Source organism: Lepidochelys olivacea (assembly GCF_965140295.1).
Source record: "Lepidochelys olivacea isolate rLepOli2 genome assembly, chromosome: 11".
Lineage (NCBI taxonomy): Eukaryota > Metazoa > Chordata > Testudines > Cheloniidae > Lepidochelys > Lepidochelys olivacea.
The window spans coordinates 31,984,584-31,997,174 of record NC_140421.1 but is presented as its reverse complement, the minus strand read 5'-3'; the positions used below and the strand labels follow the sequence as shown (position 1 = coordinate 31,997,174).

Below are 12,591 nucleotides of genomic sequence, written 5' to 3'. Positions count from 1 at the left end.
AAAAAAGGAACAGTGGTATTTAAAAAGATACATTTTATAGAACAATGGGTACACTCTCATGGTAAACCTTGCTGTTAACATTACATACAAAGCACATGTGCTTTCGTTCCAAGGTCACATTTTGCCTCCCCCCACCACATGGCTAGCCCCTCACCCCTCCCCATGGCTAACAGTGGCGAACATTTCTGTTGAGCCACAGGCAAACAGTGCAGCAGGAACGGGCACCTCTGAATGTCCCCTTCAGAAAAGCACCCTATTTCAACCAGGTGACCAGGAATGATATCACTCTCCTGAGGATAACACAGAGAGATAAAGAACGGATGTTGTTTGAACGCCAGGAAACATACACTGCAATACTTTTTTCTACAATGATTCCCAAGTACGTGCTACCAGCTTGGAGTGGTAAAGTGTCTGTCATAAATCTAAAGGGAAGGGTAAACACCTTTAAATCCCTCCTGGCCAAAGGAAAAACCCTTTCACCTGTAAAGGGTTAAGAAGCTAAGACAACCTTGCTGGCACCTTACCAAAATGACCAATGAGGAGACAAGATACTTTCAAAGCTGGGGTGGGGGGAAACAAAGGTTTCTCTCTGTCTGTGTTGTCTTTTCCTTATTAACCTGTAAAGATTAATATCCAAGATCCAAGGGTTTGGGTCTGTGTTCACCTATGCAAATTGGTGAGGATTTTTATGAAGTCTTCCCCAGGAAACAGGGTGTAGGGCTTGGGGGCATTCTGGGTGGGGGAAGACATTTCCAAGTGAGCTCTTTCCCTGTTATATTGTTAGACGCTTGGTGGTGGCAGCAATAAGGTCCAGGGACAAAAGGTAAAATACTTTGTACTTTGGGGAAGTTTTAACCTAAGCTGGTAAAAATAAGCTTAGGGGGTTTTTCATGCAGGTCCCCACATCTGTACCCTAGAGTTCAGAGTGGGGAAGGAGCCTTGACAGTGTCCTACCATGGTGGACAGAATAAGGCTGCCCTCCCCAGAAACCTTTTGCAAAGGCTTTGGGAGTACATCCAGGAGAGCCGCAAATGCCAGGGCAAATTAATCATTAAACATGCTTGCTTTTAAACCATATATACTATTTTAAAAGGTACGCTCCCCAGAGGTCCCTTCTCCGCCTGGCGAGTCCAGGAGGTAGCCTTGGGTGGGTTCGGGGGGTACTGGCTCCAGGTCCAGGGTGAGAAACAGTTCCTGGCTTTCAGGAAAACCGGTTTCTCCGCTTCCTTGCTGTGAGCTATCTACAACTTCATCATCATCATCTTCCTCGTCCCCAAAACCTGTTTCCCTGTTGCCTCCATCTCCATTTAAGGAGTTAAACAACACAGCTGGGGTAGTGGTGGCTGAACCCCCTAAAATGGCATGCAGCTCATCATAAAAGCGGCATGTCAGGGGTTTTGACCCAGAGCGGCCGTTTGTCTCTCTGGTTTTCTGGTAGGCTTGCTCCTTAAGTTTCACATGGCACTGCTTTGGGTCCCTGTTATGGCCTCTGTCCTTCATGCCCTGGGAGATTTTGACAAATGTTTTGGCATTTCAAAAACTGAACTGAGTTCTGAGAGCACGGATTCCTCTCCCCATACAGCGATCAGATCCTGTACCTCCCGTTCGGTCCATGCTGGAGCTCTTTTGCGATTCTGGGACTCCATCATGGTCACCGCTGCTGATGAGCTCTGCATGTTCAATTCTGCTGATGAGCTCTGCACTGCAGCTTGCCACGCTGGCCAAACAGGAAATTGAAATTCAAAAGTTTGCGGGCCTTTTCCTGTCTACCTGGCCAGTGCATCTGAGTTGAGAGTGCTGTCCAGAGCAGTCACAATGGAGCACTCTGGCATAGCTCCCGGAGGCCAATACCGTCTAATTGCGTCCACACTACCCCATATTCGACCCGGCAAGGCTGATTTCAGTGCTAATCCACTTGTCGGGGGTGGAGTAAGGAAATCAATTTTAAGAGCCCTTTAAGTAAAAAAAAAGCGTTTCGTTGTGTGGACGGGTGCAGGGTTAAATCGATTTAATGCTGTTAAATTTGACCTCAACTCCTAGTGTAGACCAAGGCTAAGTTAATTGTATCCAGTTTGCAAATTAATTCCAATTCAGCAGTCTCTTGTTGGAGTCTGGTTTTGAAGTTTTTTTGTTGAAGAATTGACACTTCTAGGTCTGTAATCGAGTGACCAAAGAGATTGAAATGTTCTCCGACTGGTTTTTGAATGTTATCATTCTTGACGTCTGAACTGTGTCCATTTATTCTTTTACGTAGAGACTGTCCAGTTTGGCCAATGTACATGGCAGAGGGGCATTGCTAGCACACATCACATTGGTAGATGCGCAGGTGAACGAGCCTCTGATAGTGTGGCTGATGTGATTAAGCCCTATGATGGTGTCCCCTGAATAGATATGTGGACACGGTTGGCAATGGGCTTTGTTGCAAGGATAGGTTCCTGGGTTAGTGGTTCTTTTGTGTGGTGTGTGGTTGCTGGTGAGTATTTGCTTCAGGTTGGGGGGCTGTCTGTAAGCAAGGACTGGCCTGTCTCCCAAGATCTGTGAGAGTGATGGGTCGTCCTTCAGGATATGTTGTAGATCCTTCATGATGCGTTGGAGAGGTTTTAGTTGGGTGCTGAAGGTGATGGCTAGTGGAGTTCTGTTATTTTCTTTGTTGGGCCTGTCCTGTAGTAGGTGACTTCTGGGTACTCTTCTGGCTCTGTCAATCTGTTTCTTCACTTCAGCAGGTGGGTATTGTAGTTGTAAGAATGCTTGATAGAGATCTTGTTGGTGTTTGTCTCTGTCTGAGGGGTTGGAGCAAATGCGGTTGTATCGTAGAGCTTGGCTGTAGATAACAGATCGTGTGGTGTGATCTGGATGAAAGCTGAAGGCATGTAGGTAGGCATAGCGGTCAGTAGGTTTCCGGTATAGGGTGGTGGTTATGTGACCATGTGCCAGCAATGCCCATCTGCCATGTACATTGGCCAAACTGGACAGTCTCTACGTAAAAGAAAATAAATGGACACAAATCAGACGTCAAGAATTACAATATTCAAAAACCAGTCGGAGAACACTTCAATCTCTTTGGTCACTCGATTACAGACCTAACAGTGGCAATTCTTCACCAAAAAAACTTCAAAAACAGACTCCAAGGAGAGACTACTGAATTGGAATTAATTTGCAAACTGGACACCATTAAACTAGGCTTGAATAAAGGCTAGGAGTGGATGGGTCATTACCCAAAGTAAAACTATTTCCCCATGTTTATTCCCTCCCCAGCTGTTCCTCAGACATTCTTGTCAACTGCTGGAAATGGCCCACCTTGATTATCGCTGCAAAAGGTTGTTCCCCCATCCCCTGCTCTCCTGCTGGTAATAGCTCACCTTACCTGATCACTCTCGTTACAGTGTGTATGGTAACACCCATTGTTTCATGTGCTCTGTGTATATAAATCTCCGCACTGTATTTTCCACTGAATGCATCTGATGAAGTGAGCTGTAGCTCACAAAAGCTTATGCTCAAATAAATTTGTTCGTCTCTAAGGTGCCACAAGTACTCCTTTTATTTTTGCGGATACAGACTAACACTGCTGCTACTCTGATACTTACCATAAGGTACTCTCTTACCTTAAGGTCCCTTTACATTGCTAGATCTATGTAAAGTGATCTTAGTGTAAATGAAAATCAGGGCAAACCCGGTTGCTTTTTTTCACTTTAATTTTGAAGTTTTAACTTAGTGGGTTTTTTTTTATATAATCACAAATGCATATCGCTCCAAATATCTCTGGAATGCCATGCAGATGCTTTTAACAGCACATAACACTACAACGATTTTGAGAAAGGAAATAAATGAAAAATGTTTGCCTGTTAAATACATTCTGATCACTTTTAAAATATGTAAATATTTAAAATATAATTTTGACAATGACAAAGGGTAACAACCCCAATAGAGACAAAAGAACTTAAAGTTAAGGCTGACATTTTATCTCTTAAACTATGATACTGTGTTTTGGACTTTTGTTAAATCTTAGTATTTCAGTTTTCTGACATCCGTGCATGGTGGTCACTGTACTGAGTCAATTGTTGCCTGAATGCATGAATAGTTTTGATGACCTCATAAAGAGAAATGTAAAAATAAGCCACAAATGACTAGCTTCTCGCTCACTGCCACAGGAGGAAGGCTGGGTGCAAGGAAAAAAAGTGGAACGTAAAATGCATGAAAAAGCAAAACCAACAGAGGCACCAGAAATATCTTTCATGTTCCATACTGCTGATTCAGAGAGGAGTGATAGGTCAAAGGTCCGTGTGCTGAGAGATAATCAGAGACCCAATGGAGTAAGACCTATGCATAGATTGATATGGATAGAGCTAGATTGGATAATATGGGTCATTGCCTATTGAGCAGCTACTGTGCAACAACAGCTACAAGCACGGTGCAAACCAGAAAGCATGTACCAAAAGTGGCAAGGCAACTCAGGCACTAGCAATGAATGCTTGTTATAGCTCCACTAACCACAGCAGTGTGGTCTGATGCAGTGTGGACTGATTTTAAATCAAAGCCATTTCAATCACTGATTTTCATTATTTAAATCAGCAGACAGGATACCTTGATTTAAATAATCGATTTTAGTCTTGTTTTGCATTGGTACTTTAGTTAAAGAGAGATTGATTCTCATTCAGTGGTAATCATTAGTGCTTTGAAAAGAACAAAAATAACACAATAACATTATTGTAAAAGACTCTAAGATTTTGCTTGAAATGCTCCATTCTGTCTGTTGGTATTGATCTTCCTGGGAAAGGATTAAGTCAGTTCTACTGCCTAAGTGAAGCAGGATACTCATTTATCTTGCCCAAAAATAAGGAGGGTGGGACTGACTAATCTTTATTCTCAGATGAAAACTGGTCTGAAATGTTTTAGATAGCACAGAAATTATGTTAAGGAGCAGAAAGATGATTTGTGAGGCGACTGGTTTCCTTGCACTTATGTCATGTCATAGTTCTTTCAAGAGAGTCAATCTAGGGAGAAGCTGAGTAATCTTGAGTGAGGAACCCTATAAGGAGCCAAGCTTTGGGAAAGGTGTGAGGTGACCTTGGTTACATTATTGCTTCCTTTATTGTTAAAGCCAAATCACTGGAAGAGGTTATTTTGGACTTCACATAGTGTATATGGAATATACTTGTAAAGGAGGCTAGGAAAGATGTCTTTGTAACCCAGTGGTGAATGTATGGTATGAGTTCCCTCTTTGCTGATCCACAGATGATATGAATTGTTACAGCCCCTTGCTACAGAACCCTGGCTCTTTAGCTCAAGCTGTAGTAGCTTATATTTTAGCTCTGAAGATCCCTGGTTTGGTCCCCAGTATGTTGGCCAAGAGGGCAGCTGTCATACCTTCTCACAACTACATATCCAGCAGTGATGAGCAACAATAAATAACCCAAGTATGAGTGAGTATACATGGATAGTCAGTCAGTGAATGTAATAAAATGAAGGTACAGTAGATTAGTGCTTCTCAAATGTTTTAATGCTGCAGATCACTTTGTAAGAGAAAATCATCTCAATCTACCACTCCCTTCCAGGCTCATCACTCCTACTTCTTGATTCTCAAAATATTTCATTCTACAGATGTCAACAAGGGCCCTGGCCCATTGGTGGTTCATGGACCAGAGCTTAAAATCCGGGGGTGCGGGAGAGGGGGGGAGAGGGGATTGTGTGTTGTTATTTTTTTAAAGCATCACATTCCATCAGTAGCACATAAAACACCATAAATAGTACACAGTGACATCTCTGCATTACCCATCAGTGCCAAACATAGCTGACAACTGTGCAGACAGCAGCAATCTCTGTGGGACAGCAGTGGATTGCTAACTAGCAAACACTACCTATGCACAAAGGGAAAGCTGTGTGCAGGCTAAGAATGAGGCAGTTGGTCATGGCTTCATTGACCAGGAAATGTGGTGAAGGCTTACATGGCAAAAAAAATTGTACTCTTTTTGAAGTAATTGCACAGAGTAAGAACCACCTCATAGAAAGAAGATTTAGCACATGATGTGTGCTAAGGGTGCTTAAGCACTGGAATAAATTGCCTATGGAGGTTATGGAATCTCCATCGTTGGAGATTTGATCATCTAGATAATACTTGTTCTGCTATGAGTGCAAGGGACTGGACTAGATGACCTCTTGAGGTTCCTTCCAGTCCTACAATTCTATGATTCAATGAAATTAGTACCAGGCCCATGTTAAACTAGTTTGGGGTTTTTTTAGGTCTCTCACCACTGTAATATTTGACTACCTCACAATATTAAAAATATGCCACATAATCTCGAGAAAGCCAAGCTGTCCATCTGTCTCCTTTAATCCTTTTTCTTATAGCAATATGGCTAATGGATGATTTCTTCTGTAATGAGTGGTGTTACAGTTTGGTTGTTTAAATAGGTGGGTCTTACAGCCTATGCTGAAAAGAGATCAGCACTCATTCAGCCTAATGTCTTGCACAGGTTTGTTTCATAATTTTGGACCTCTGACTGCACATACTTCCTCTGCCATTCTAATATTTATTCTCAGATGAAAGTTGGGCTGAAATGTTCTGGATGAGCATAGCAATTTTGTTAAGGAGAAGAAAGAGATGATTTGTGAGGTAACTGTTCCCCTTGCACTTACATCAAGTCATAGTTCTTTGTGTTGGAGTGACAGTGAGTACATATCATCTTTAAAAATCACAGACTTACTCCTAAACCATTCAGTACAATAGTGTGCATAGTCACTGTTAACATGCAAGACATCTGATCTGGCTGCACATTCAGCCATGTGATCTGCAAAACTTCCATAAACAGTAACCAATCATCCCTATAAGTCTAATTTCTGTGAGACTGGGTAGTGGGAGGCAAATTGCTTAGCATCTTGTTAAGATCAAGGCCCCTTCAGCTGCCTGGGTTCAGCTGTAATCAGTGTTCAAGTCCTTTTAAAAAAAAAAAAGTGCCAGAATGTACTTCCAGTTAGTACTGGAACACCATTCTGGCTCCCAAAAGAGTTTGAATTGTGTTCCAGTATGACTCAAGCCACAAATTGCATACAGGCATAAAGAGATTAATGGTGACTAAACAGTGGGTGTGCTGAGACTTCTATCAATACTTATTTTTTTTATCATTTGTATTACTGTAGTATCCAGAGGCCCTAGTCATGGACCGGAACACCAATGTGCCAGGCACTGTACAAACACAGAACAAAAAACCAGTCCCTACAAGGCATTCATGTTCCACATGTTTTCTACTGAGTCACATTGGTGCCCCTACTCAACAAAAGGGGGAAAACTTTATATGAGTGATGATGAGAGTTTGAGTCATAATAGGCTTATGCTGTATTTTGCACATATTAATCCAGAGTTTGGATAAGCCACACACCTTTTTGGCAATTCACACCTTTGTATCTGCATAATTACTTTCATGTGTCACCTCTCTTTTTCTCCCCTTCTTTCTTTTTTTATTTAAATTAGAATCTGTCTGCTAGTTTCACACCATATGTTCATTTCATACTCAGTTAAATTTTGCCTACTGGGACTAGATATGAACTCAGGCATTCTTAACTGCCTCGGAAATCAAGTAATAAACATGTATGGCCCTTTAAAAAAAACTGTATTCTTCTTCACCAGTGGAAATTTCCTGAGCCACCTCGACTTAGTGAATGAAAATAAAATATTTTTACAACACTCATTGTAGAGGAAATAACAGCCAGAAGTGACATTTTTGAACCAATTATATTTCACTTCGGATCTTTTACACAATGTCATTTCTTGAGTACTTTCACATATGTTAGCACTGTATCTTGTCTCTCTCTCAATCTTATTTTCTTTCTCTCTGTAATGGCTTTTTAGGGCCTGAAGGGACCCCTTTGGGTCAGCACTATCCTATTCCAGGAACGATACCTGTGGAATAGAAAAACATCCTTACTGAGAGGCTTCAGGGAAGCAGTTTAGGGTTTGGGAAAATCAATACAACTATCACTGTTTCTGGGGATGAGGCCAGAGTTCCAGGAACAAGATAGGGTTTCCTCCTGGCTAGGTTTTCCCAAGATCAGCCCTTTTCTGAGAGAGCTGTCCTGAGAAATCTGTCCAGATTTATGGGCTCAGGATCATCCTAGATGTCTTGTGGGGTTTTTGCACCTCAGAGGTGGCAACCCTAAAGCAAGGAGGGCTGGAATTCCCATCTCTTCGTAGTGGTAAGCTGGTCCTTTTATGGTTCTAGCCAGCGTCTTGCTCTTTCATGCGGCCAAGTGAACACAGCCGGCTGGAAATTATGGTCTTCAGGGCAGCCAGAAATGTAGTTCAGGGTTCTGGTGAAGCCTGTTGAGGAATGGCTCCAGATACACAGGAACCACCTTCCCAGCAGATAGGGAGAGACATGGGAGAAAATAGGAGTGCTGACTGCTCTCCTCAAAGTTTTGGCAAACTACCCTCTGCTGTCTTTATTTTACTTTATGTAACTGTGTTTCTTCTTTATAGCCTTAAGGTTGGGGAGGGACTGAACTCATTAAAGAAGGACTAGGACGAAGTCCAGGACAAAAAAAAAATGTGGTTTTGTTATTTTCTCTTTTCCCCAAGAACAATTCACAAGCATTGATTTATTTTGTCGTGTTTGTCCTAGCACACACCTTTTCCATTTTTTCTATAAGTCTAGTCATACCTGACCTGTGTATGGGCAACATTTTTGTATCCTCTGTGCACCTGTACAGGGGCTAAGCATAATCTGACCTTGAATGCAGACTTAATTACTATGTCATCCTATTTTAAAAGGTTGTACATTTCTGTGTCTCTCTGAGTCTCTGTACCTTGGTCATGCCATTTTGGCCAATGAAGTTTATAAAATCAATTTAAGTGTGGCCTTAAGCCATACTCGGATACTATAAGATCATCTCATTGGTGCACAGATACGATGTTAAAGAATGCTATGAAAGAACCTAGATAGATATGAGCTCCTTCCTTCTTTACCCCATATTTTCCATCTCTTGTAAAATATTATATTATTGTAATTACTTTAGGAAAAACAATATAGTTCTATTCTCTTTTACTATAAAGCCAAGTTAGGAAAAAAACAGTTCACTTTTATAAAGACATGATAAACAGCCATGTTTAGAAATGCCATTTACTGTAATTAAGACAATTTATATATCTGTTCCCTGACCCTGCAATGAGTTTCATGAAGGAAGACCCTAGTATCAATGCAGAACTCCTTTGATGTTAACAGGACTCCACTCAGGTGCAGGAGTATGCTCACTCAGAGCCCATTGCGGGGACAGGCCTTAGAGAAAGAAATCAAATGCAAATTTTATGATTTTCATATCTAATCCGTTTAAAATTTATGTTGGATTTGATTGCTTACAGGAACTTTGGCTGGAGTGAAGATGATCACTGGGTTTATCAGACTGTTATAAATCAGTATCCAAGTGACCTTCAGAGCAGAAGAACTCTGTACTTGGATATGCTACAGAGACATCTGCCTCACAAATCTAGGCATGATCTGGTCAGTGCCACTTCATATGCTAGAAAGTTCCCTTTTCAAAAAATTGATTAAAAATAGTACTAGACTAATACACTTTATTACCAAAGCTTAGGAGAAAAAAATTATATTTTGAAATTAATCCACTTATAGTGGTTAAAAGAAAGGTTTTGTGTTTATAAATACAGTCAAGACTGAGTATCCCAGTTCATGCTGAGTTTGCTCAGTTACCTGTAAGAGAATTCTGAAAATTTATCACCTCTCCAAAACAAGGCCTGTGGCACTTTTCTAATTGCATCTGCTCTTCTGGACAACCCAACAACAACAATTCAGCTTGCTAGGATAGTTTGTACTTATAAGTGTTGATGTGCACACCATACTATCCTTGCACTCTGCCTCCCTATTCTCTTCTCATGAGCAGACATAGTATTGTTACACTCTGGGACCAATCATTTAACTATTCCAAAGCATACAGTTGAGGGGAAAAGGGGGGAAGGTTTTCGCGAACTGTTAAAAAGAGTATATTTTAGCAAAAGAGATGTACCGAAAATGCCTTCAGTAAGCGTAATGCCTTACAAAACGGATTGCTGGCGGGGGGTTGCGCTCTATAGTAGTTTATGGAATCCATAAATCTTTTCAGGGCAGAGTGAAAAAATGTGCAAAAAGGGAGCATCTTTTTTTCTCTGCATGCTCTTTTGCAACAAAAAGGGATGATGATCAATCCCTCTAGGATAATTTATTGTGAATTTCAATACTTCTCCTGCTCCCAGGAACTGAGCTGGAAGATACAATGAGAGAGCATGGGCCTCGTGTCACATACATGAAAATAAAATGTGCAGGTCTAATTTTAGGCCTTGAAAGGGTCCATTTTTAAAAATCCAAAACTATTATTCTCTTAACCAACTGTATTTCAGCATTCTAAATATAGAAATGTTACAACAGTGCTAAAACTAATTCTTAAAATAGTTACATAACATTAGCATAACTAAACTGGGTTTGTTTAATTCTGCATTAGTGATTGGCAGCATATTTTAGAAGCTTGTATATTTGTTTCTTTTTTGAATGTTTGGCAGGTGTGAAATTAGCATATATTAGGCTTTATGAAACACAGGTAAAATGCTAACAGTTGGATATTAGACGAAAGTATTTTAAAAATTAAAGTGCTTCATAGTGGGAAAGTCTTTGAATAATGAACTAAAATCTGATGGGTTTTAACATATGGGATATTTCAGATACATATATATTTTTAAAAAGTTTGTTGAATGTTTTCCTTTTTCCTCCTAAGAGTTGTTGCCTGTTTTGGTACTTCATCCGCTTTAAGATGGGCATGCTTGTCAAATATTGTGTCATTTTGTGGATAAATGCAAGGGGCAATTGTAGCATTATTGTTTACATGATAGTGTCTAGAAATCCTGACAGAGATCTGGGGCCCTGTTGTGCTAGTAATGAAACATAAACGGTGTAAGAGACAGTCCCTGTCCCGAAAATGATAAAATCTGAGCATCTGACTCTGTTAGTCTTCCTCACACTGTCATGCCTTATTATGATAGTAGTCCTGTTGATTTCAATGGATTTTTGTGGAGTAAGGCCCTGATCCTGTTCTCACGGAAGCCTCAAGCCTTGCATAGATGAGGCAAATGAAGAGTGGGTGAGGGGAAGTAATGGTACAGCTCCTGGACTCTTTGAGGAGATTAAAGATTCATCTCCCCTTTTTTTGACATACATTGTTGGAAGAACCAAAATTTATTCCTAGTATTTTATGGATTGGGTTAAAACACGTTGAAGCTAATGGTTGTAACAGTTGCCCTTCCTTTGGGATAAATGTAAGAATGAGTTAAGCTCCTTTAAAAAACAGACAGCTGAAACAGCAGCTTCCGCCCAAAACAAAGGCACATATGGGCAAAGGGGTTTTGCTAGTATTGTTTGTGAAGATGTGTGTGTCTGTGAAAGATGGGCATAAAGACCAGAGAAGCAGAGCCAGAGAAGGAGGGGAAAGCCAAGGATACAGCCTGAACAAGTGCTGGGAGCATAGCCCTGAGGAAAGCCTAAAGAGAGACCTTTTGGCTGAGTGCTCACAGTTCCAAGCCTTTTTCAGCAGCAAAGAAACTATCTCCTATTTGTCTGATTCCTTCTGTGTCCAGAGAAACAGGACTTTGTACATTTTTGTAAATAAATGGGATTGCATCAAAGTGACCTGGCTCCATCATCAATTTTTCCTCCTAACCAAAACAATCGACAGGACCCTTAATTTTGAACAACTGCCGGGGTCAAAAAAGGGTAACAGTAGATTTCACATTAGGAGAAATAGTGAGGCAAATTAAATTCTCTTTTATGCTACATTATTGCAACTCTATTGACTTCAGTGGAGCTATGGTACCATAAAGGAGCACAGAAATTTGTCACTAAGGGTCTGATTTTGTAAGGTGTTTAGTATTTCCTGTGAAGTCAACTCAAATCCTGCTGAAGTTAGGAAAATTGAGGGTGCTGAGCACCTCAGAGAAGACTCTCAGCACCTACCAAAATCAAAACCTACATTTTCATTTCCATGGAAATATTGTTAATTTACTTTAAATTTACAAGTCATAAAATTAATGTTCAGAATTATTTATTCTTTTATCTATGGTTTTAAATCTTTTTGAAATTTTACTTTTTAGGTTGCTCATGAAAAGGCTTGGGACCAGTATCATTTTGCTAGGAATCAACGTAGAGCTTTGATTCTAAACTGGGCTCAGGCTAGAAAAGCCTTTTTACTGAAAGCAGTAATGACTATTGCTGAAGCCTGTGCTGCTCATGAGACAGAAGTGATGTTGGCTAATAATAGAAGAAAGCAACAGGAAATCTGTGCTGATCTGAAAGGAAAGGTAAGCTCAATTAAAAGACCACACATAAATATATTGGTAGTTGTATCCTGGTGGATTCAAAATTAACTCAAGCAAAAATCTTGCATAACCAATAGTATTAAGATAAAAAATCCTAATGGAGACTGGTTGTCATATTCTTAAAAAGAAAAGGAGTACTTGTGGCACCTTAGAGACTAACCAATTTATTTGAGCATAAGCTTTCGTGAGCTACAGCTCACTTCATCGGAAAGCTAATGCTCAAATAAATTGGTTAGTCGCTAAGGTGC

The 12,591-nt window shown here is 40.5% G+C and overlaps 1 protein-coding gene across 1 annotated transcript in view; it reads left to right on the top strand.

The window, feature by feature from the left end:
- CCDC148 (coiled-coil domain containing 148) overlaps nt 1-12,591 on the top strand; it is a 169,599-nt gene that overhangs the window by 88,559 nt on the left and 68,449 nt on the right. The window contains exons 9-10 of the mRNA XM_084642703.1: nt 9,350-9,488; nt 12,119-12,325. Of these exons, the coding sequence (XP_084498829.1) occupies nt 9,350-9,488; nt 12,119-12,325 (346 nt within the window). The remainder of the gene's footprint in view (nt 1-9,349; nt 9,489-12,118; nt 12,326-12,591) is intronic.